Here is a 26,622-nt window from a genome sequence, read left to right as displayed (position 1 = left end):
AAAGGGCAGTTCTGCTTTCCAAACCACTGCCAGACTTGTTCCCATGCACAGCAGTACTCATCTCCAAGCATTTTAATGAAAAATCAACTATTTCTGATGGAAAAGATATGCAGTTTTGTGGTTGATATTCATAGGACTTCTCATGTTATTCTGTGCTTCACTCCTTGCCTCTAAGCTATTAATTGCAAATGACTCTGCTGCTGGGGAAAGTGTACCTTTGGAAATGCAAGACTGGAAAATCCTGGAGTTTCATGGAAAGTATTTTCCTATTTGCATAGTAGCAGGGCTCCAGCAAGCATGACCACTGGGCATCACTTTTTCTCAGGACTCTCTAGATGTATTTTAGGATCTTACCCCGGTCAAAAATGGCCAGGATACTTCAAGGACAAGTTTAAAAAGAACAAAGAGCAAAATAAAGCCCCTTATGCAAGGGCTCAAATGAGAAAATCCATTTTTTGTTAGAGCACATTAGCATAATCACAAGACCTTCTGTTAGACAGAAAATTCTTCTGCTGATCACAAAGGGAAACTCATGGCAGACTCAGAAGAGTCTAACTCAGACTTATGAATTCCCTTACGTGGGAAGTACCCTGGGAAGTAACACAGGCCTTAACATCACCACTGCCTGTCTCCAGCAAAATGCAAATTAGGTTGGGAAAAAGAATACAAACCCCTTCCCTCCTCTGAAAACCAACAAAACTGACAATTTCTCAGCTTTTTTCTGTCTCTTTCACTAGTTTACTGCACTCTGTTGCTGAAGCTCGGATGAACCAATGAGGTCATGGAGTATAAACACAATTAATCTGTGCCAGTCAAAAATTGGAAAGGTTATACCTAAAACCCACAGTAGAATATATGTTGAGACACAGTGAGCCATCACAAAGCTGCTCTGTGCCAAGCTTCTTGGTTCTCTGTTTTCCTTCTTTCAGTGGAGAAGGAAGGAACTGAGGCAATTATTGTTCCAAAAAGGGTTAGAGCATCTTTACAGACAGAAAGATCCAGGCAAAACCGCCACCTTTTATTTCTGGTTTCAGTTTGGTGTGCACATTTCCACAAAGAAACAATGGAGCCCCTGTCCCAGAGCTCTCACCATGGATTTAGAGACATGTCAAGATGGAGTTTGCAAAGATGCAAACTTTCCACAATTTAACATGGTTTTTCATTCTCCTTGTGTGTATACTTTTGAAATGCAGGCCAGAGCCAAACAGGCAAAAGGAAATAACAATTCAAGCATTTTTAGTGAGAGCACTGTATTGTTTCTCTGCTGTTCTTGTATATCTGCAAAAGTAACTTGTTCCAACTGTGTTTTTCCCCCATGGAGCACAAGACTTGCTGCTCAACCACCTTCCCTTTCCATGGCTGCAGAGAGAAAGGAGTACATTTGTATCATTCTTCTTTTGTAGGAGGATTTCCACAGTGGTGTGAATTCTGTTTAAGTTCTTTTTCAAAAGTAATTTTCCTTGCTCCTGTAGCTCTGTGTGAGCTCATATTCCAGCACACAGCAGCTTTAGAAAACACTTCTAGAATATATAACCTTTAATAAAATATTCATAGAAAGCTCAAAATACTTAAGAGGAAGGAACAAATAAAAGACTTGTACATAGTCACAATCCTGTTCCATTGAACTTGTATCCCTCCCATGCCTCGTAGTTCAGTTTTACTGAAATATTCCTGCATCTTCTCTGCTTTTATCCAGAGCTTTTCTGGATAAAAACCTCCTCTGTTTCTGAGGGAGCAGATATCCCCCTCCTGCCTAACCACTTAGATCACCAAGGAAATCATCCCCTTGATTGCCCTAACAGTACATTAGCAGTTAAAAATATATATATTCTACCACTTAGGCTTGTGTGCCTGAAAGAGCAGATGATGCCCACTCAAGCAGCTTTTCTACACTCAGATCCCCCATCAATTTCAATGCAAATTCCCCACGGAGAACGACTACAAAGACTGGGCTCCTGCAAATATTTATAGCATAATTCAACACGGTTAATGAAGTAACCATGACACAAACCAGAAAGAATACCAGTTTAATATGTCAGTCCTTAGCCACATGAATAGAAATTTATATATACACACAGATATCATCTAAATCATGAAACAACTAGAGGCTCTGCATTGCTAAATAGTGCAGCTGTAACAACACAAAAAAACCTTGAATCCTGAAAGGTAAAGATGTTTGACAAACAGTAGAAAAGCTAAATTTCACTTTAGGGGGAAAAAAAAGGTGTGGAAAATAAGCATAGGTGACTTAATTCATGGTTCAGTTTTTCTTGAGTAGACATTTGAGTGATATGCAAACTACTTCAATTCTAGCAAAAAGGGGGGAAAAATGCTTGAGGTTAAATGCCATTGACTTAAAAAAAACAATGAAATACAGCAATTGAAGGACGTGTACTCACATGAAAAGTATCCAAGTATGATAACAGTAACCATCTCTTAATTTCCAATCATCAGTTTTACACTTTTTACACATTGCCTGAGAGATAAGTTCCTAGTATTGAGTGCTTATCAGTGCACACACTGGCAATTTCAAGCATCTTTGCTCAGGAAAAATAAGATTTCTAAGCTGCAGTCATCTCATTTTTACAAGCATCTCCTATCTTTACTGCTTTAGGATTTAACATTCAAAAGGGTAAATCACAGCATCTAGCGATTTAAAAGATTTTCTTCCTCACAGTACAATAATTTAAAAATATGCTTCTGTGCTCATATGCTCACATTTCAGTTGTATTACAGATACTGATAGAAATTAACCTAAAACCTAATAGTCTACTCTCATGACTATATAAAATTCATACTTCAATCTACTACTCCTACCCTTGCTTTTCAAAAAAAAAGAAACCCCAAAACTTGAATTATATACAATGTGTGAAGTCAGTGATATTAATTCCCTAATTAGATATTCTTTTCCCATTACCCAAAAAATTGGTATTTGATGCAATGGAAGTGTGCACAACACGTTATTAATCACTGTCAACAATGTGAAAGGTTGCAAAGATAACTACTCATCATTACAGAATCTGGGCACGTGGCCAAAAAGAAAAAAAAAATAACAAACCAAAACACACACACATGGATATTAAGTTATCATCAATGGTTATGAATAGTTCTTGGATTCCAAAGTTCAACACTCAAACATCTGACATGCTGCCTGGATCAGCCCCCCAAGGCCCTGATTTCAGAAGGGTTTAGCTGCACTCTCTGTGAGCATGCAGTGCACTCCACATATGCTGGCTGACAACGTGCTTGGACTGCACACACACAAGAAGTTGAGATGTTGGAGCCTAGGACTCAATTCTGAACCCTTTGCTGAAGTGCACAGTCACATTTTCCTCTCAGACATCAAGGATTAAATGAACCTATTAAACAGTCACCACAATGTTTTATGATATCTTCAATATTATCTGCAAAGGAGACAACACTACATTACAAATAAAAACAAACAGTCTTCATCCAGCCATTAAACACAAATCAAGACTGAATATTTTCATTATTTAGAAGCTGTAAAAAAATCTAAATTGAAATCCACTTTCTAGTTTAATAGGAATGGATATAGGAATGGAAAATAACTCATAAGATAAAAAGCATTCTAGATTACTAATCTTAATTGGCAACAAAAGATTATCATTGAAGTTCATCATAGCAATTGACTTGCAATAGAAAAATTCAGCATACTATTCCCTTTCAGAAGAAAATTAGTCATTCCAAACTCCCAGATGGATTTGGTCACAATAACTGGACAGCCCTGAAGTTGGCTGAAAACACGTGCAAGCTTTAAGGAAACGTAATGGGATGCTGTTGTGTCCTCAGAGGACCACACTAACACACCTGACATTACCTCTCTGCAAAAGGCCCAAAGCCAGCAGGGGCAGCAGCTGGGGCACTCCTGGCAGTGTGGGGTTGGTGATTGTCCTTTGGAGGGATGGGGGTCTCCTCCTGACCCCAGAACAGAGGGAACTCGGGAACTGCTGGGTGAAGGAAGCACATCCCCCAGCACAGGGCTGAGACAGGACAGACTCTGTCCTCTCTCCATTCCCTGGCCTAGACTCCCCCCACCCCAGACAAGATTCACTGAGAAATAAGAAAAACACATTGTTCTGTCCTGAATATTTGAAATACACCTGCTGAAAAGGCTTACTGCAGAAATTTATATCAGAACCACTACTGTAACCCAAAGAAGCAGGACACCAGACACCTCCATACTATGGTCTCATCCAAAATCATGAGATCTATTAAATCAATCAGTGCTTTACTTGGAAGATACCTACCAAGATAACCAATTAGCATGTATGATTTATTTATACACACACACCTCTTGACACATTCAAAACATCTTGGAAAAATCTTAATCCTAAATCCTTCTGCACTTGATAGTGACCAGCTTTTACTGCAGAGGAAATGTTATCAGTCATGATCCATCACCCTATGGCAGAGGAAAGGACAGGAAGGAGAGAGCAGCAGTTACTGCTTCATCATCTTCAAAAACATGTACAAGTGATGGAGATTAGGCAAAGTTCTCCAGCTGTCCTTGGTCCCCAGGAGCACAGGGCAGCACCAGAGAGAGAGAGAGATCACCTCCATTTCCACACACACCTCTGTCTTTGTGGGACATTTCTCTCAGCCCAGTCACTCTTTTCAGAACACACCAAAACTCTGTACATACAGGAATTGTCTGCACCTCGATGCACACATGAAAAGCCACTTTATGGAACAGTAAAAAAAAAAAAAAAAGCTACTATGGAGCAGTACAGTTATTTACAGGCTGCAGAGTATTGTGGTTTTGTTGTGGTTTGTAAGAGGTGTTTTTTTGTTTGTTTAGGGGGTTTTTGTTATTACACTTGAATTTTTAAGCTGATTTCCTCATTTGAGGTGAATGCTTGCATCATACTTGCTTTCCATGTGTCTTGTGTTCTTTCCTGCAAGACTCAAACAAGCATTTTTCACCATTTATCAGGATTATCCATTTCTAACTTCCATTTTACTAACAGCAACAAAAAAACCCAAATAAAAAACAAAACCCACACTGCAAGAACAAGCCCGTTCTCCTGCAGCTTCCCATCCTCCATCTCTCTTCTATTGTCCCAAAGAGAGCTTGGAGCTACATTGCCTAAAGTCACACAGGGCCATGCTGACAGCTGGATTAATCTGAAAATGATGCCTACCTGTCAAAGGAAAAGAAAGAAATACCACAACCGAAAAACACCCCAAAAATTAGCTTAATCCAAGAGGAATCCAGTACTGGGAGGTGTGTGTCTCAGATATTCTCATCTGAGTAGGGCAGCACTGAAGGGGTCACCCAAACAAGTTAGCCCTTGAAATGTGAAGCTGCAGCAGCAGGACAGCAGCACACAGATCAGCCCAACCAATGTGACACACTGAGATCATGAAGGCTCCTTTTGGTTGAACTTTTGACTAAAAACTCCAGAGATGCTTCTTGCTATTGGAACATACCCAGGCTGGGCCAATTATCACCACCCACCTGCAGCACCTCCCAACTCAGATCCTGCTAAAACAACCTAGAGAACAAGAAAAGGAGGATTTTTCTTTCACACCTCAGCACTTCACACACTGCTCTCCTGAAGCACAGAGCTCCATCTTTCCTGCTCTTATTATTTATAATTGACAATTGGAAACAAATATTCTCCTCCGTGAAGAGATACACTTATACACATGGAAAAATCCAACAGGTGAATATAGGAGACTCAAAACATTGTGTTTATGTCATTATTGATCACAATGTATGTGAAATCTGGATTTTCTGCTAATGCCACTCAGTACATGTCTTCGTTCTCATTGTGATTCTGTCAAAGCATTAAACACATTGACTTCACACTCAGCCACTGTAAATACAGTGCAGGACATTAGAGCAGCCACCATCAGTTCCAAGTTCCAGGCTCTTAGGAAAGCAATCATCTGCCAATCTATCTAGAAAGGCCCTTGCCTGTACATGCTTCCATCTATTTTGGCATTTCAATGTGCATTACTGCACTTCAGGTTACTACATAGTTTACACAAGGTGAAAAATCTCCCCCCACACTCACCTTTCATCCTCTGCCAGCTGGTCTATTATGCCATGTCATCTGAGTTTTAAAAGGATGCACCCATGTATTTATTTTCCCCACCTGATAAATATTTATGAATATTTTATTCCAGTCCTAACACATACACACTATAACTAATCTTCCTTTTATTTAGTCAAGCATCTTAAAGGAAAAGGAGTTTGAAGACAGGCTCTTCCTATTGCCAAGCCTGAGCTCCAGCAGTCAGCATATTAATCAAAATGATGCCAGTTTGGAAGGCAAATTAAAGAGACAGCCAGCACATAAGATTAATATGAGTTTCACATCAATGGAGTGCAGTATTTAAGACCCATAAAAATTAAATGTCTGAAATAAAGATATTTTCTGGTGTTTTGTGGTGGTCTTCTCATTCACAGAATGTGAGCTATCAGCCTAAATAATATTAAAGCCCAAACATTATGCAACTAAGAGAGGTCTGATGCAACTTTCATTCATTTCTAGTATCTTATGCTGATTTTGATCAAGCCTGATATGGAAAGGGCACACTTTCAATAACTGAATTAGCACCATCTAGTTTTGGTTTGATTAGTTTAACATTCATGTTATGAACCAATGGAACAATAATAGAACAACTGAGGTCCAGTTCCTGCTCATATCACTAAAAAATTTAACTACAGTCCAAGTTTCCTTACCCTAAGCCTTGCAATTCTGTGATGTCTCCAGTTTCTAACCACTATCATTCCTACTGCATTCATAGGATTTACTTAAAATTTTGAGTATCACAGTACTAAATTGACGACATTTTAAAAACTTATTACCTTGTTTGACATGATACAGCAAACACCAATGAAGAAAACAAGGCATGTGAATTAGGAGACTTCAGAGAGCAACAATGAAATAACACAGGCAATTCCATCTGCCTTGTTACATTTTTGGACTAATCATATCAGATGTATGTTGTTTATCCAAAACAAATCCTCCAAGTTACTGAGGAGCTGATAGTCACTGCTGTCATCACAATGAAGAACTGAAAGACTTTCGAAAATAAACTGCAAGCTAAACGCTTGTAGCACGCTAAATTCTCATTTTCCACCTATAAGTGAGGTTTTTCATAACAAGCCTACCTTGTCTCTATCGATTCCTCAGTTGTTATCAGATCTCAGAAGCTATTCTCTTGCCCCTCAGCTCCCTTGAATACAACTCCTTTTTCTAGTGCAGAATACTTGAAAAATAGCTACACAAGCCTGAGTACATATTTATTACCATCAATGTGCGATAGCCGCAAGAGACATTCACGCATCATAATCTGTTAGCAAGAAAAGGAATCAGAGTCTTCAATAACATGCTATTTTTTCCCCTAATGCTGCAAGGACAAGCTAATTTGTAAGCCAGATCATTTCTTTCTAAAGGATGAATGACAGTCTTCTGCAAAGAAGGGATTTTTATAATTCTACCACAAAAAGGATAGGATTTTTTTTTCACTCTACCACAAAATGATGTCCATCCTCTCACTGACTTCTATTTCCATGGGAATGCTGCAGGAGTCTCTCAGTCTCACAGAAATGGGTCTGGTTCCCATCTGAAGCTGCAGTGGACTCCTGAGCAGCTGGAGAAAGGTTGGGGTATCTGCCCATAATGAGACCGTGGGTCACTGTCACATCCTTCCCCTGCATTGCCAGATAAAGGGCAGGAACAGAGAGTGGACTGACTGGCAAAAGGGTCTGTGCAAGAAAAAGCAAGAAACTCAGATATATTATCCCTCTCAGTCTTCCTCAGCAAAGAGAAATTACAACTTGATCTAGAAAACAATAATAAGGTACTGCATTACAAAGGGAATTCAGCTGGGGGAATAAATTCTCTTAGTCCAGCAGTCTCCTACCAGTTATTTTAGAGTCAGAGCAATGTGACCTTGAACAATTTTAGAGGAAAATATGTTTCAATCTGTAACACACCTATTTTACTGCCAGGTCTGTTACATTTTAAGTATTCCTCTTCAACTACCCTTTGAAAGTAACACATGAATATGAATGCAAACACAGACATACGATGTTTTTCAAGCAGGAATACCTAAGAAACACACATTTGTCACACTCACCAAGAACTTCTTCATCTACACTGCACCAGTAAATATGTTTCAAGTTGCCTGTTGTACTGGATCTACACTTTAATAGAGAAACCTAATTTTTTATTAAAGAATATACTAGAACTTTACTGCTACTGGAAGATGTCACTAATATTTGTTTGTTAAAGTTATGAATTGCTGCTGTGTGCAAGCATAAATAAATCTATACCACATCTGTCAAACTAGACTATAATCAACCAGAAAAACCCCTAACATTGAGTGCCTAAAAATAAATACTGACAAATGCATGTCTGTCTCTCCCTAATGCCTCCCTGTCTGGAAAACCCTTGGGTCTGGAAGAGTCCAAGTTTGCAATATGCCCTAAAATTAATAAAGAAGTCTGAATTATCACTAAGACTATTTCCTGTCCACTCCTTCCTTTTCCTCATTCCCTTTCCTACCAGTTCCTTCCCCAGGAATATCACAATAGATAGCAGACCTCAGGGGTATCAAATTTGCTTCCAGGCACAGACATAACGAGAGGCAATGTCTGACTGTCCAATTTGAATTTCCCAGCTATTTAGGTTTTGAAGTATTTTCTACCATGGCCCACACATTATTCCAAGTGACAATTACTTCAAAGCCAGAGGGTAGCCATTTGAATAATAATGAACATTTTTCTAAGGAGGTGTGTGGGGAAACTACACACTAATGAGTTAGGATGTATATTATCTGAAAGTCACACTTGCTTTATAAAAATAATTAAAACCACAACCTCTAATGTTTACCTTCTTGTACCTTTTATGTAACAGACAGAGACACCAGTCCTATTAAATGCACAGGACATAGAATTAATTTTTGCAACACTGAGTCTTCTGACACTCAGTGATTTCCATTGGACTTTTCCCATGTGTAAAGGTGGGAAGTGGGCTGGCTCCTTGTCCTGGGCTGACTTTGTGCTGCCTGTATCCCCAGTGTCTGTTCTGTTTGTGTTGGATGTTGGGTTCTGCACTTTAAGGCTGGTTCCAAGGGTGAGGGGGGAGAGAGGAGGCAGAGTTTGTTATCACAGACTGCCCTTGCTCCCTGCATCCTTCCCCCTGACTGTGCTGTCTGCACTGGGCAGCAGCTCAGAGCTCTCCTTTGCTCTTGGCAGTTTCTGACTCGCTGAGGCAGACAAGTTCCCTGGCCTGTGCTTTTTCCTTTTTCTTGGAACTGTTCAAACCTGCTGTGGACTGCAAACCCAGAGGAGCCCCAGGAGCTCCCAGCTGTGTCCCACCAGGCCTGGGCTGGGCTGTGACATTTCCCAGGGATGGAGGGACTGAGAACAGCCTGAGAGAGCCGGGCTGCAGCCACGGAAGGGACTCTGCTGAATTTGTCATCTCCGCAGAGCACTGAGAGGTTCTGCTCTTTAGTATTGCTCATTTTTGTGCTGGGGAGTGCTTTGCCTGTTAAATAAACAGCTTTTTTCCACTTGTCTCTGAGGAAATCTTTTCCCAAAACACCTGGGGGAGGGACTGCTTGAATCTGTTTCCTAGAGGGACCCATTCAGGTTTCCTCCCAAATTTCCCGTAAGCAGTGCATCAGGTGAAATGCATCCTATGGCACAGAAAACATGGGTTTGCTATATCTTAATCACAGAAACAATGAGGGAAATACAAAAAATCCTGCTAAACCACTAAAAAAGGGAATGAGAGATGAAGTGCATTTCACAGCTACAGAAGTATTTCCAGGAACACTCTGGTATTAGGGGGAAAAGTTTTACAATCTAACTGGTAATGGAAGAAGTTTTGTACTAAGGAGAGAGTTCTCTTTAGCATCCTACAACTCTTTCTAATATCAGAAGTTAACTTTATTTTGAAACAAATGTTCTTATACTCCAAAGAATACACCCTATACTACATAACATTTACCTGTATTTACTGCTTGAGCCTTTTAGTTTCATTACCTCTGAAATTAGATTGATGAAGCCATTAGGATCTTAGCTATAAAATCCTCATTTATACCACAGGATGTGGAAAACTGCAGTAAGAGGCTCACTAATGCACAGAGCCACAGCTACAGCATCATGTCCAGCTTTCACTCTTTAGCCCACACTCACAAGGGCCCCAGACAAGGCAACCCAAGGCCAACTAGAGGAGACAGAATATATAACCCACCCCAGACTGGAGATTTCCCACAGAAACAAGATGCCTGGCTATATTTTGAAATATCCCAGCTAATTTATGACCATTAATACTCATAGTCATCCAAGATAAGAACAATAATCATATGCAATGCCTTAGGGTTTTAAAGCCTGTTGTCAGCAGCAGCTGGAAGAAAGGCTGGATTTCTTCCCTACACACAAGGCAAGCAGCTGATGCATCATGTTGCTGGGTTTCTGTCCAGCTCGGAAAGATCAGCTATTGATCAGGGCCACTGGCAGTGCAGCACACCAGACACTGTTGTAGGATCTCAACGAGCAGATCACACCAGTGTAGTCTTAATCCACCATCAGAGAAGAAGCAGAGAAAAGCCAGTTTAAAACTACACAAATGCAAGCAGGGAAGTTCTTCCACACACGAGCAGATACGGGGGTGCCATATAAAATCCTCATCAGCACTGATCCTCACTTCTTTAAGACTAGTAATAATCAACTCTTCCATATTATTCAAGACAATTTCAGCAAACAGCAATAATTTCTTCCTGACTTTGTAGAGTTCCATTTACAATGAAATCTGCACTTATCTGCTGTGTAAACTGTCTACCATACAAGTATTTTCAGAGGCATGCTTGCCAGAATTTTGGAATAAACCCTCAAGAATAATAGTTTTGCTTTTTGTTCATTTGGGGGAAGGTGGATGTCAGGCTCTCCCAAGCTTACTGTAATTCATTCCCATGCTCTATTTTTAATATAGAGATCCAAAACTGGGCATCCTGCTTCAAGAGTGCCATTAGCAAATTTGCAAAAGGTGTTACAGATGTTTTCCACTGAGATTTCCAGAGTCCTATCCTTGTAGCAGAATGCTTCACTCACATTTCTCCCATCACTTCAGAGCCACAGCACAAGCAGCAGCTGCTCATGCATCTCATCAGCTCCTTGGTTTCCTCTCCTGATCAACTTCATTCCCTCCCTCTCAAAGAGGCTTTCAGCCACAGTTCATGTGGAAAGCCACAACTGTCCTTCATGGCTTTAGCCATCTGCTTGCACATGGGTATTTCTTCCACGTCCTTGGAATTCCAGTTGAAACTCCTTAGTCAAGTTATTTTCGAGGTAATGAACTTCACTTGGTATGAGGAAAAGAAATAGCACATGTACCTGTGCCTCGTATAGTTCACTCACTTCACAAAACAGAGGTAGAGCTCAAAAATGTGGGCAAGCCTAAGACCTCAAGGAATCACACACGAGCTTTTTCCATTGTACAGTAACACAGACATGGGGAAAGGTCAGGGCCAAGAGATGAAAGACTGAGATTTACACAAGTCAGTTCTAGAGCAGACTATGCCACAGCCCTCAGGCACATGAAGTTCAGCACTTGCAGTCCAATCTTTGGTTGACATCACCAAACAACACAATCACATCCTAACAAACTTATACAAGTTGGAGACAATCACCCTTAAATCTTAGAAGTTCACAAATTCCTTTAACTAGACAAAGATTACAGGAGACATCAGCTGAATAAGCAAGATCCTTTGTTTACACTATATAAACATTTTTGACAGTATGTAAAATTTCTTCATGACCAGGGTCTGACTGGTCTGATCTTTGGCAATACCAAGTCACACTCCTAGGACTCTCTCATTAAAACCATTGTAGAAAGAACTTTCAGATAAAATAGAACAAATCACCTTGTAGCAAACATTAGGTGAAAATCTGCATCACTGAAACAAACACAACTACCTGTTTCTTTAGTCAATTTCTCAGTGAAGAGTGGCTTAAAATTATCACAGACAACATAGCCACAAAAAAGGGTTGTAAGCATCCCAAAGAGCAGGAAACTTACGACCTTAAAGCAGAAGCCAAGCTCTGGACACAGGTAACTAAAATCTCCCAAATCTGATTCTATGATAAGGTTTAAAGTAAATTTATTAGCAATCTTAATTACTGTAATAAAAACTTAAAATCCAGTCAGGAACTAAAATTCTACAGAGATTGTTATGTTTACAGAAGGTTTTAAATATCTGAAAAATGAAGGAGAAGCTGACATTTTCTCAGTTCTCCTGCTCAGTGGATTTTTATTGCATGTGTATTTCCATAAAAACCCAGTTAGCTAAATTATCAAAACACCACAACACAGCTTGCTGTAATTTCATAAGCCAAGTCTTGCTGCAATTTCTAAGTGGTGTATACTTGAGTGCTTCCACACTGGCTCAGCAGCACAGCACCCAACTGCATTAATGTCTCAGCACAAAATTCTGCTAATAAACACAGTACTCAGCCACCATTGCCCTGCTTTAAACAACACAAGTCCTCAGTATAAGCAGGTCAATACATGTGAGACTACTTAAGCTCTTTAAACTGACTTTGATATAAAGGTAGCAGCAGAGCATCCTGAAGCAAATGGGAAGTGTATCAATAATCAGCCAGGAAAAACACAAACCCAGGAGAAAGTTAAAGCATATGGCTTCAGTCACGAGTATCACAACGACTGCTCCAACAAAAACAAGTCAAGAGAGAAAGATGTCCCTTGAAAACAGTGTTAGGCTGCTTGTAACACTGTAAAACTGCAGCTCACACATTCTTCATTCAAAATGAAAATTAAAAAATATATTAAAAGAAAACCAAACTGAGGATATTTACTATCAAGTAGCAAAAGAGGAAAAAAATACTAGAAGACCATCATCACTTTGGCTTTCCAAAGTACAGTGCCAGACACACTCTGCCTCTGTGGCAGCATGGCCAGGGAGCTTGAACGGATATTTCAAAGTCCAGGGTGACAATTTTTAATGCAGTCAAAACCAAAAATGCCCACAAACCCATGTACAAAAGCAACTAGAAGGCTGTGACCATGCTACTTTGTGCTGCTGACAACAAAACACAGTCCTTCCCAAAACCAGCCAGGCCAGTACACCAGGAAAGAGCAAATAAATCCCTAAAAAATTAAAATCGCAAGTTAAGCATAGACAAATGTTTAGTTAGACAATAGAGCACATCTAAGCATAAAATACACATTTACAGAGACCCTTCCAAAGTCTGAATGCATTTCACAATTGCATTTTACTCATGATTCAGTCAAAGAGGGTTCAGTCAGGCAGCAGAAGAGAATTCTGTCACGATTGCACATACACATTTCTTTAGGATGTCCCACTAACTTACAGCTACAGACCTGAATGAAAAGTCAAGAAGGGGAACGAAGGATGGAAATCAACTGAAGAAATATTTCATTTCAATCATCAGAAGAAAATGCATTTTATCAGAACGCAGGGCAGCACTAAATTTTTCATGGCACAGGACATGAAAATGTACCTAACTAGATTATTTTAGCAGCAATTTTTGCCTTAAATCTCTTCTTGAAGACAAAAAAAAAGTAAACATCTGAATTCACTGCTCTTGAGCAAAAATACATTTTATATCAAAACAATACCCTACATACAACCTTTAAGGACAAAAAGTCTGTAGCATCACCTGTATTACTCTTGTAGTTAAAGACTGTTGCCAAGGTCATATCCTGGCATAAAGCCTGCTCACTATTCACATTAGTATTCATGCTGGTAATCCTGCTACCTTCAGATGGTCAGCTTACACGGTTGTTAAACCTGATCAAATTCTTCACTTGTACATTACCAGTTACATGGAATTTGGCTGTGTAATTCCCACTAGAGCCAACTTAAGATATGTAGATGGTTGCATTGCTATCCCAAAGATTAATAGGAGTCCTCTTAAAGTCAGCCTGGAAAGCTGTGATGAGTGAGAAGAACCTGCTTTGGCTGATTTCAGCAAAGTCAGAGACAGCACAGTTTTGAGTTCTTGAAGATCAGCCAATACAGAAAAAGCAAAACCCCATCCCTCTAAAAAACAAGCACAAATACTAAATCTTGTCTTGCTTTAATCAATATAGCTACTACGTTGATACTTAAAAATACACTTAAAAAAAAAAAAGAAACAACAAACAGGAAACTAAGCTTTATTTCTACACCACAAATGCAGACACAGCATTCTGCATTTTACTTGGGAAGGACAAGTCAGATCCATCATCAAGGGGTGTGCACATACAGACTGATTTCTTACTGCTTCACAAACACTAAACAATGGTCGACTTTATGTCCATAAAATACATGGTGATAAAAAGGATAATGCACTTACCTGATTAAAAATGAGCTTGGTCTTATTTCTTCCTGCACAAGCCTCATTTCCAGTAACAAAAAATGTCTATTGATGGTTAATTGTAATGGCCTTTGATCGCACATACACCTTTCCCTATCAGAAACCTAAGAATTTTAAGCTTAGAAACACTGAAGTTCACATCACTATTCAACTCCATCATAACAACAACTGAGTTGCATCAACATTATTATTCCAAACTGATTTTTCCCAGTAAGCAGAAGTCTAAGCAAAGCTCTCATCAGTAACCTTTCCCTGAAAAATTCTATAGGAAATGAAATGTAATACTCCATTAAGACTTGTTTTGCAAACAGAAGTGAGAGAGATCACCCAAGCATGTGGAGTCATTAAAATGGATCTTACATATATCATTATAAATTTAATAATCTCCATGACGGCTAGAGTTCAAGTTAAAATGAATGTCAGCAAAGCATGACCAATTGATGTTATCCCAGCTGCCACTGAGCCTCACTTGGGGTTATATTATACATTCAGAGGCCCCATGCTACATGTGCACCAAACACCCAGAGCCAGGAGCAGATGGGAGATGTAGGCTCCCATACCTATCAGCAAGGAGAGACACACATAATTGCATATTACTTTTGGTGCATCAAAACAATTACAGCATACTTTGGTGTCACAGGTCGCAAATGTTTTTCCCATCACACCCCACGTGCAGTATAATGTGGTACACTTAAGGAGGGGGGGGTGAAAAAAAAAAAAGTGTTCTAGCAGCCTCCAGAAATTAAGTCAATAGAAGGATTTTGTTTCAACCCTTATTGATTTACTTCAGTCCCAAAATGCTTCCTTGAAAAAAGTAGAAGGGAGGCCTTGGCAGCTTGTCAGTTAATAGATCATGCTTGGTGCAATTAAGATACATTCAGGAGTTTTATTTTGTTCCCCAAATAAATGTTCCCCAAATGCCATTTCTCCCCAAGCAAGCAGCTGCATTTTATCCAATTTCTGAAAGTTTTCCAGGCTGCTTAGATTTCTAATGGGGTGACAGAGAAACCACTTTTATTCTTCAGCAGACCTGATGAAACTGACACAAACCTCCCTCTCCCTGAAATTAGACAGTGCTATTGAACAGCAAAATAATAGCTGACGGTCCATTTTTTTTCTAACTCAGTTTTCAACTGAAATAAAAATCATACAGGGGAAAGGAGCTCTCCACACAGAGCTGAACGTGGCATTTTCTATCCCCCATCAACTCTGCATAGAGGACAACATCAATGATTTATACAGCAAAACATGTCAAGCTTTAGTTTGCTTGACTGGTGCCAACAAAACAACTTTGGAGTCACAGTTGTTCACAAGCTACAGTTTTGTCTGAGACAAGGACTTCACTTAGGTCAATTTAGTGCACCAACCCATTAGGATGGGATAACACAACACCAGCCTGACACACAGAGCTGCCACAAAGCACTTGTGCAGAAATGAGGGCCAACATCTGTCATTAAGCACGTTCCACTGCACCTTTTGATTCAAGCCAAAATTACATCTGGCAACTAAAGCAAAATGCAAACAGTACCACCAGGACAACGAGGACACTGACAAGTGCACAACAATCTCAGCAAATTAAAGCACCCAAATGCCAAGAAAGCATTTTTCTAACCACTTCACTAATGATATCAACAAGAAGGAAAAAGCTAAACTTAAAATAAATCATTAATCTGGCCAGACTCAGTAAGAGTCAGTATGCTTCATTTGCAATGTATGTCTCTTTATCAACAGACAGAAGTCTGGAGATTTTTCCCTTCTTTCACTCATATCACAATTTCCCCTTCCCTCAGCTCTTTGCTCCATAAATTGGAAGAAGCCTGAAGAGAAAGACAAACATTTTCTAAAACATATAATCAGGAGCAGAGATCTACAGCTGGCTGAGCAAAGCGAGCAGCAAGTGCAAGTGATAAAAGCATTATGTGGAGCTCTTCTGCCACTTGCATCTCCTTCAGTAATTTAAGCAGAAATTGTTCCCACCTTTTGTCACTTACCCTTTTTTGATCTTCCAGTCCATGTGTCACAGTCTTTCTTTTCTGATGTTGGCTGGATTCAGAGCCAGGTTCCATTTCCCTGCTACAAAGACTCTTCCAGCCTCTTTAAACTTTCTCTAAAAATCCATAGTATAAACAACGAAAAACTAAAAATAATTTAAAAAAGGGCGAGACAATTCCTTCAAACCTCGTCCATTGTCTTTTATCGTTCTTCTAAATTCCTGTTTGCCATCAGTGCTCATTATCCTAACAAGCAGCCATTCTGTGAGCCTCTATATCCTAGAGTAGCTCAGATGAAGGTTTCCATGTAAGTGCTTTACAGAAGGATGACAGAGCTGAATCCAAACCCAGTAGTTTGTGCCACATTATTGCTCCATCAGCAGCCTTTTCAGTGCATTCCTGGCACAGATAATTTATATGTCAATAAAGGTGTAAATGTGCATTTAATCCACTGTGTTGATATTATCAGCATCCCTCTCATGGGCCACCTTCCTCCCATAAATCAATGTAAACACTTCGCAGTGATAATTGCCTTTTGCAAATCTAGAAGGTGTTAATTACGTAAAATCATCCATGCACACTTGTCATCTTCTTCTATGTATTCAAACAAATACCTAGAAGAGAAGGGGGAAAAAAAAGCAGTTTTTACCAGCTTGAAAGAAAATACAGCTACTGATGTTCTTTGCCCACCACCAGGAGCCGCAAGTCAGAACTGATACAATAATTACATGTTTTGAACATACTACAGTCCTCATCCAAGCTTCTCAAAACGCTTTGATGCCTATTTACAGTGTTACCTTGCCTTTGGGGCTTCTTGCATAAAACCAGCCCAGAATGACAATATTGTACCTCAGAGCTGAAGATTCTGCAACAACACTGACTGAAGCCTGCAAGGATCAACTCAAAACTCAGCTTTCCAGGGGTCAGAATCCCAGATCTAAAGCCAAATCCATTATTCTTCTGGAGTCTCTTCCTAAGAGATCTTTCTCCACAGTCTGTAAAGTTACTGAGTGCCACCTCCCAAAATCCTGAGCGCGATAATGCGTGAACAAACAGGTTCTATTATTACTTGGGAAAGAAAGCAGAGCAGCACCTGAAATCGCAGCTTAGCAGGTCAACCAGCTTAAAATGCTGTTCTTTTTGTACTGAGATGCATAAGTTTACAAGAGACAAAGAGTCTCCCGAGTTAATTTGTAAGGTGGGATCAATATCAGCAGGCACCAGGAAAAACACATTTATTACACTGAATTTCATACTAAAAAGGCTAAACATTAAATCAATTTTAGCCACCTTAGCTGAGCATGGTATAAGAGCACATATTTAGCTGCATGTTGCTACAAGCCTGGTAAGCACCAAAAAAATCCAAACCTATGTAACAAAGGAACTAATAAATAAGATCATCAGACACTCTCCCGTCGCTGAAGGATAAACAGCATAAAAAATAGATTTCTCACAACCCAGTGGAAATGCTTGTTCTGCATGCTGAGGTCCCTTGTTACACCAAGGCAAAAATCGTGACAAGACAACAGGTAGAAATAATGCTTTTGCCTATCACTTCAAATGTTCTCTCACTGCTCCTCACCATGAAACACTAGGTCATCAAGCCAGTTCTCTTTCTTCCAAAGAGCACAAGAAAGAATACAGCTGATTGCAGCAATGCTTTGCCATTTGAAAGTAATCTAAAAACACATCTAACCCATTTTACAGAAAAACAGGAGGTTTCCAATTTTATTTTGAACCAGAATCTCCTCCTGATCTGTGGTTTCAAACCCGCCAACAGCCACAGAAATCAGACAGGTACCTTGAAGGCAATACATGGCCTCTGACCTTAGCAACAAATATCACAAGCAAAAAAAAAAACCCAAATTTTTAAAATATCCTTAAGTCCCACCGAGGAAAACTTTTTCCCTCCAGTGATTTCACTGTGATGTGACACATGAGACTGCATCAGTCACATCGTGTAATGCCATGCTGGAATAGCATGACATAACCAGTGCAACTAAGGACAACGTGAAAGGTCCCCTCAACTAGGAAAAAAAAAGAATAAGAAGAAAAAGTGCAGTCTCTGGAAGTTCCAATGCATTCAATGTTCCAGCTTTAACCATCATGGAAAGAGCCTCTCTGAGGAAACATGTGAGGATCTATTTGTATGTAGTACTTAGTACATGCCTGCAACCTAAGACCACATGTTATAGGTATTTTGTGTCACTGCCCAAATTAGCTACATTAAGCTCCAGATATTAAAAAAATATATATTAACAGAAGGGGAAAAAAGCATACTGAAGCTTAAAGAACCATTCCAAGTCAGCCACAAACCAAAACATTTTTGAATACCTAGACTGAATTTTATTCTTACTATCTCCAGTAAAAATAAGTTTCACTTTTTAATCTCTGTACATATCTGAATGTGGAGATGGATTTATTAACAAATTTAATTTCACGCCAATTAATTTGCATTAAATACAAAACAAAAACTTCAAGAAGAGGAAAAAGGTAAGGTTTGCTGGGGAAATCACCACATAGCCAGAGACGCTGAAACTAACAAAAAACCCAAGCGACCCAAAATCCCCATTGTCCCATCACAGCAACATCCAAAGCTCCCAGTACGGCTACGACTGAACATCCTCCCTGAATAAACAGCTCTAAGAGCTCGGAGCCTACACCTGACCGTGGTTTAAACACATTAACAGTCTCAATGAACCACAGGTGGATTCATATTCTCAAATTTAAGCCATAAGGGCTCCACCTGGATATGTCGTACCAGGGTCCATCCTCAATACACAGCCCCAAAAAGGTCCCCACCTGCACAGAATGTCGCTCACAAATACCTCGCTGGGTACCCAGATCCTCAAGGACGCCGCCTGGCCGCCAGTCTTCCATCAAAAGTAACGCAAATTAACGCAACTTTCGGGGGTTTTCTCATTAAAATGTAAGCAATCTCGCCACATCAGGAATTCTTTATTCCCGCAACTGCCCGTGTTTCGGGAACAAGCAAAGCAAGCAAATCCACAAGTTATTTTTTTTTCACGCGGGGAAGGAGAAGCCGGGCAGCCCGTGAGTGCCGCGGCTCCGCGAGGTGCCAGACAAAACCCCGCGGGCTTGGGGACACCGCACCCCGCCCGGGGCGGGCTGCCCGGCACACAACGACACATGAAATAACAACAACAATACACAAATAATGGCAGAGGACAGCAGCAGCAGCGGCAGCACGACCCGCCCGCGCCCACCCCGAGGGAGCGCCCCCAGCCCCGAGCCCGCCCCGCACAAGTTGCGGCCCCGCCGCCGCAGGGAGCGCGGAGCAGCGCGGCCGGGCGGGCGGTGCCGGCCCCGCCGAACCGAACCGAACCGAGCCGAGCTGCGGATGGGGCAGAGCCCCCCGGGACCCCCCTCCCGCCCCGAGCCGCTCCCCGGCGGGCAGGGCTCGCTGCCGGCCCCGAGCCGCCGGAGAAGCGCGGGGCTCCGCCCGCCCGGGGCCGCGTCCCTCCCGCCGCCGGAGGCAGCGGGCGCGCCGGGACAAACTTTCGCATCCCTCCGGAGCGCCGGGCAGGGCTCCCCGCGCCCGCCCGCGTCCCGCCGGTACCTGCCGGGGCTGCCGCGGCGGGGCGGGCGGCTCTGGGCGCTGCTGCTCCCGCGGGCCGGCGGCCCATGCGGCCGGGGCAGGGCGAGGGGCCGCCCTGCACGCCCGGCTCCGGCTCCAGCGCCGCCGCTCCGCGCCGCCGCCGCCGCCGCCACAACTCACTCTGGCGTCGCCAGGACAACGAGCGCCCGCCCTTCGCCGAGCCCCCTCCCTCCTTCCCTGCCGCCCTCCCCGCCCCGCGCGGGGGCTCCCACGTGGGGCCGCCACGCCAATGGAAGGAAGGCGGGGACGCGGCCGGCCGAGCCCGGGCAGCGCCGCTCGCCGCGCGGGAGGCAGGGCCGCCACCCCCCGGCCACCTGCCCCTCCGGCTCTGCCGCATCACCTGCCCCAAGAAACCCCCCGACCGAGGCCGCGGTGCCGCCGGCAGAGCGCTGCGAGCGGGCTTTTGGACGGAGCGGGTCACGTCCGTCCTGTGCCCAGCCCAGCCCGCTGTCCTACATCCCGTCCCCGTGCTTTGGGATGTAGGAGCATCGCTGCAGGACCGCGGGCACACAGGTCCGAAGGATGCCTCGTGGCTGTGTTGCTCGCACAGCACTATTAATGCAGGATATGGTTGGTACCAAACGTGTCTTGATTAGGTGTGTATTCAGAAAAAACCTAATGTAAACGTGGTGTCACCCTCTCGTTAGTGCACATCCTTGCACTGCTTGGAGCTGGGCCAGCCTCCTCCGGAGCCTCGCAGGCTTTAACAAGCCAGAACTAATAAGCCAGGCTGGGTGTAAGTTCACTCCTCGCAGAGCCGCTTCCGAAGCTCAACACCATCTCTGGAAATTAACAAGTAGCTGCACTCCAGAAGGTTCAGCAGAAGCCGTCTTTGGTCCAACACAACCTTCTGTCCCAGCAGACTTCAGCCTTGGTCACCCTGCCTGGCCGACACATCTGTGGGGGAGCGAAAGGAGTGCTAACAAATACTGGGGGGGTGTGTTGAAAGATTTAGCCCCAAACTGAAATGCACTTTTTGCAGTGGCAGTGCTGTATCACACTGTGTTCTGAGCAGAATGTTACCGTCAGAGTCAAGGCTGGCTGGAGGCTACACAAGTAGGATAATGTAGAGGGGTTGTTGATTTCAGAGGGCAATCAGCGGGTCATGCTCTGACTGCAGTCCAAGGAACCAAGGATGGCTCCTGCCAACCACCCTTCATGAGAGACTAGTGAGACGAGAAATGGTTCCAGTTCCATGGGAACATATATTCAGGAGCATCATCAGCTTTCACCCTTCTATCCTGGCACCAGCCCACCTTTTCAAGGCATTTTCCTCATTTTCTCTCTACACTTGCTAGTTAGTCCCATGCGTGACTCCTTCTGTGGCACCTCATTCCCGAGAAAAAAAAATCAGTTCAATCCCAAATAAAATTACAACTACAGTCTTGCCCTGCTTTTAGCTTTATCCTCCAGGCTCAATTCAGCAGAGCTTTCAGCCCAGTATTTGGTACATCTACCAGCAAATAAAATCTACATCTCATTTAGCCCATTTCTGTACTTTAAATGTCAAAGTATGTGGCCTCTGTAAAAAGTAACCTATGAACTTAGGTTGCCTGAGGTTTTGTTTAAGCTTACCTGGAAAAACAAGATGTCATGAACGCCTGGGCTGCTGTGGCTCATGGGACCTTTGGGGACAATATGTCTTGCAGAAGGCTCCTTTGCTTTACTCTCAGTCTGGTCCGTGCTCCAAGGCTTGTTCAAGCATTTTGAGGCACTTGCTGACTGCCAGCTTCCATAGAAGATGACATTTCTGTCAATGTGTGACCCAACTGCCATTTTTTTGGTACCAAATTTTCTCGTGTAGGCAACAGGAATGAGAAATTAAGCCAAACTGGTTATTTGGCAAATTCAGATGGTGTTTTACTATGGTAAGAGATGGTTTACAATACTTAGAAATTCTGCTTTTGCTGTAACATTTTTACGTTTAGAAAATCTTCTTTAAAAATGTGTGGCTAGAGGTAGAAAAGAAGATTAGAACAGCCTAGTCTATGATAAAGGAAAATTTCAATTCAACAGGACTGCTGTAAAGGCCCTTATTTATTTTTCTCAGCAGTTGCATTCACTCGCTTGCCTGCAGCTTTAGTTGCTGTGGAGGTTTTCTTCTGTAAATTCTTCAAAGTGATGGATTTTCCCTTTGAAAGAATGCTTGACTGTAGAGAACTACAGAAGTGTAACCTTTTTAATTTTTTTCCTGTGCACATGTGATGCTTTGAGCTTTGAATAGACGTGTGTACTGCCACCTCTTTTGTTAATTTGCATGCCAAGAGCCTAAAAATTTGCATTACTGGCTTCATACTCCACAACTGAAAGCAAGGACAGTGATCTCCCACGCTTTCCAGTTAAAGGTCATCTGAAATGCATGTTCCTCTCTGGCTCAGACTAGTGAGACATTCAGCATTTCATGAATCAAAGAAGCACAAGGCTTATTTTTATTGATTAAATGTTATGGTTGTAGCAAGAAACACTAGTGTACAAGGTGTTGCACATATGCACCCTCCCCAGTGCTTACAATTTACACAGACAAAAGGCAAGAGGAAAAAAAAAAAAGCAACATTTTAATCTGTTTTAGAAGCAGAAAGCTAGGGAGCAGAGCTGATGAGGAGAATTTACCAAGATCACATCTCCCAGCTGAATCAGCATCTTAACCCCAAGCTATTCCCACTCTTGTTGGTTCTTATCCTTTTGATGCATTCCAGCCTGTTAGATAGGTAAAAGTAATCACGTGTAAAGTTACAGCCATGAACTCTAAAAAGATAATGATCAAAGTCCAAGTTCACACTGGACATTAACACAGAAATAATTCTTTTATTTAAGAGTCCGTACATAACCAAAGGTAACAGTCATTGTCCTGTGAAAATCAGTAACAAAGCACTTTAAATGCATGCCTTTAGTCCGGGGATAATGTCAATCAAATCCCAGTACAATTCCTATGAAAAAGCCATTTAGTATTTTCACAGAAAGAAAAAGATTGTTGGGTAGGAGCAGCAGCCTGGGACTCACGACTCCTGAATTTGCCAGCTTTATGTCACCTAAGCCCACCCCAGGCTCTGTGGAAGCACACCAGATTCCCACAGGATAAAGTCGAAATGCCAGAAATGCACTGTAAATGCGTTAAATCAAAGATTGCCTTTTACCACAAATTCTATAGAAGTTGTACTAAGCAAAGCCCTTCCTCTTGGCTGGAACTCAGAGGTGGCAAGTCCACAGTGACTGAGTGCACAGTGACACTGGCCACGCTTTGGAGCTGTGATCTCAGCATGGACAGCAGGACCTGGCCTGATGCTTTTTCATCACCACTGCAATGCAAGGCATCTTCAAGGCTGTGAAAGTCGTGATGCCATAAACCCACTCTTTGCCATAAGCAGTTAGAAATATGAGGCTTCCTCTGCAAGAGCCTTTTTCCTGACACTGCTAAATGTCAGAGAAAGTTCAGTTCTAACACATTAAAAGATGCCTAAAAATACTGAATATTATTCATACTCTCAAAGAACTAGTTTTTATTGCAAGTGAAAAATGTTTCATAATTAGAAAACAAAACATTCATGAAGAGCTACATGCAATTCATCATCTGAAGAATTTAAATCATTTAGCTTCAGGTAATTCAGCTTTGATCCATAGACTGTAAGAGTCAACATTTCCTGAGGTGTTTTCACAGGGTTTTGAGGACAATCTTGAGTTCATTTGTCTGTGTGTCTGCTGCAGGGTCTGGTAAGACATTCTCTTACAAAACTGATGGCTGCAATGGTAGGAGTGTTTAGATAGCAAAAACCAGGGATGTTAAAACTAAAAGAGCAAAGCTTTCATTAATTTTTCAGGCTCTGTTATGTACCTTTTAGCTTTTGGCTGTGGCTAATCAATTTGAATGTTCATATAAGTTCTGACTTTAGGCAATGAATTCTTTAAAGTGTCTTATTTTGCATTTTTAAGAGGTTTTTGTGTAATGCATGTACGTTAAGAAAAGTTTTTGCTTTTGGGGATAAGATGCATCTTTAGAATCTATTTTACCTCTCTGACACCCAATATAACCTTTGAAAGATTAACTCTTGAGATAGCTAGTGGGTTTCCTTTAGGACAGCCAGATCCTGTCATTCTTTATTATATTCTTTGGCATGAGGGGGATTGGTTTTCCTTTTTAAATATGAAAGATTTTGTTAAATAACATTTAGGTTTGGAAAAAGAAATCAAGTGCTGATCAATTGAATGCAACAGGTATATCATATCCTAGAAGTTGTTTCACCATTTACCTCTCCTGTGATCTGAAAACCATTTAGACTAAAGAGAAAGTTCCAATACTAAATTTAGACAGCTTTGAAAGAAAAAGAACAGCTGTTCTCTAAGAATTAAGTCCCCTATACTTGTTAAAAGCTGGGCTCCTGGACCTATTTGGTAAGAAATATGTGGATTCCTCACTCATGGCTTCTAAAGACTAAGAATTTATTTCTTAGCCTTATGTTTCAGTGTAAATATTCTAGGACAACCCTCTATCCCCTGTTGTTATTGTTAGCTTGCATCTCTGTCATCCTCAGAGTTGTCAGGCTGTATTTCCATGGTTAGAATGTTTGTTTCTTCAAAGTAACTAGCTCCCTCCGTGGCCTGTGTCCATGGACAGCTGGCATTTTCCATGGTCACTCATTACTAAAATGAAACACCTTTGCAAACATTAAGTTAGGATTGTGCTGAGCTGTATTTTGGATTTGTGCTAAACACACAATAATATAGATGTTAATATTTGTATTAATGTTTCTATTAATATATTAATATTGATAATACAGAGATATATTTGTTATGCTTGAGCAGGGCTTACACAGAGACAAGGCCTTTTCTGCTTTTTTGTATGGCCATGCTGGTGGGGAAGCTGGGGAACTGGGAAGAGACACAGCCAGAACAGGTGACCCCAATTGACCAAAGGGATGTTCCTGACCATGTGAAATCGAGCTCAGGGTATAAAGTGGGGAGAGGAAGGAGGAAGGAGATGTTTGGGGTGATGATATTTGTCTTCCCAAGTAACTATTACACATAATGGGGCCCTGCTCTCCTGGAGGTGACTGAACCCATGAGAAGCAGGGAATGAATTCTTCATTGCTTTGCTTGTGTGCATAGCTCTGCTTTCCCTAAGAAGCTGTCTTTACCTCACCCCGTGTGATTTTTACTCTTCTGATTGTCTCCCTGATCCCACTGCTGGGGGGGTGAGCGAGTGGCTGCTGACTGAGGTTAAACCACAGCAGTCCTTTCATTCCTCACACTTTGCAAGATTTGAGCTCTCTGCTTGGCTTGAACAAGACACCTCGAGAGTGCCTTGGGAGAGCTACATTCAAACCAGTTCTCCAAAACACATTTTCTGTGTCTTCTTTTATGTGAATGAAATGTGCCTTACGAGTTAGTCACGTATGCTGCAAAAGGCCGTAGACTGCGTACAAACATGTTTAATGAAGCTGAATACTGCAAGCATAAGCAGCAAAAATATTTTGTTTACTTAACATTTATACACACTCAAGTAAAAGCTTGTTACGTTTGGTTGGCTAAGCTTGTTTTCAAAAGGGACCTAGAAGGCTGAAAAAGTTAAATAAATCAACATATGCATAACAACACAATCATTCATATTAGCATTCTGGTTAAGTCAATGATTAATTCTCCTTTGAGGATGAAGTGGTGGTAAAACAACTCTGGCCTAATATCTAGTAGCAATATTACAGTCAACTCAAAATTCCAGATTATATCAACACATGTCTATGTAATACAGGAGAAACTTTCAGACCTAAAGTTTAAAGAGAAATCTGAATAACCATATGCTTATTTGAATATTTAAATATAGGTTGAAACTAGCTGCTCTCCACCACTGGCTTGGAGATATCTGTTCTGTCTGCAAATAAAGAGGTCAGTAGACTTTCCTACTGACTTTAAATAGCTAAACTGGAAGAGCAGGGTAATGTCACAGCAGCAGCAGCAGAAAGGGGAATTTTTGAAATACATTGGCTCTTATCAGAAATGAGTATGAACTCCAATGCAAAGATGAGAGACACTACAACAGCATCTTTTTAAAAACATGACTAGCTGCTCTGTCTTGGACAATCTAGGTATCTGGAATGTTGTAACTGAGCATTGAATTAAGGATGGTGAGGGTTTTGCTTGCTGATAAAGAATTCTCCTTTCTGTTTGTCAGTATAGATTGCAATACCACAAAGCATTGCCCAGCTGGGGGCTGTAAGATCAGCACCAGAGAGAAAACTGAAACCTTCTGCAGCAGGGCAGTCTTTTCATGCTGACTCAGAAGACAGGAAACTGAGCCTTTCCTCTTGGAGACAGTGAAAGATAGGCTGGGACGCCTCATGTGGATCAAAAGGGCAATCACAAATGCCTGGAAAAAGCAGCTTTCCACAGATTTTAGCTAGTGGCTACAGCCAAGAGGGAATTTCTCCTTTTAGCAGGCCTGGAGAATGGGACTTCCAATATCCAAACCAAGAAGCTGAGGTGGCAACCCTTATCTCCTTGCTCAGACTCTATCCTTAAATATGTGTACTCCAAGGTCTCCAAAAGGCTTACTGACAGTTCCCTGAGGCTTATTAACAGTTCTTGCCCTGCTCTCCCCTCTCTCCAATTTTCTTTCTAGGGAAAAAGAAGTTACTGAGAAT

General features: G+C 41.6%; 1 protein-coding gene across 1 annotated transcript in view; it reads right to left on the bottom strand.

The window, feature by feature from the left end:
* Positions 1 to 16,952, bottom strand: part of NAV2 (neuron navigator 2) — a 364,133-nt gene extending 347,181 nt beyond the window's left edge. The window contains exon 1 of the mRNA XM_088175391.1: positions 16,375 to 16,952. Within this exon, the coding sequence (XP_088031517.1) occupies positions 16,375 to 16,449 (75 nt within the window). The 5' untranslated portion in view covers positions 16,450 to 16,952. The remainder of the gene's footprint in view (positions 1 to 16,374) is intronic.
* Positions 16,953 to 26,622: the final 9,670 nt, after the last annotated feature.

Source organism: Sturnus vulgaris, chromosome 18 (genome assembly GCF_052056855.1).
Source record: "Sturnus vulgaris isolate bStuVul1 chromosome 18, bStuVul1.hap1, whole genome shotgun sequence".
Taxonomy (NCBI): domain Eukaryota; kingdom Metazoa; phylum Chordata; class Aves; order Passeriformes; family Sturnidae; genus Sturnus; species Sturnus vulgaris.
The sequence above is the reverse complement of the archived record's forward strand: the minus strand, read 5'-3'. Positions and strand labels throughout refer to the sequence as shown.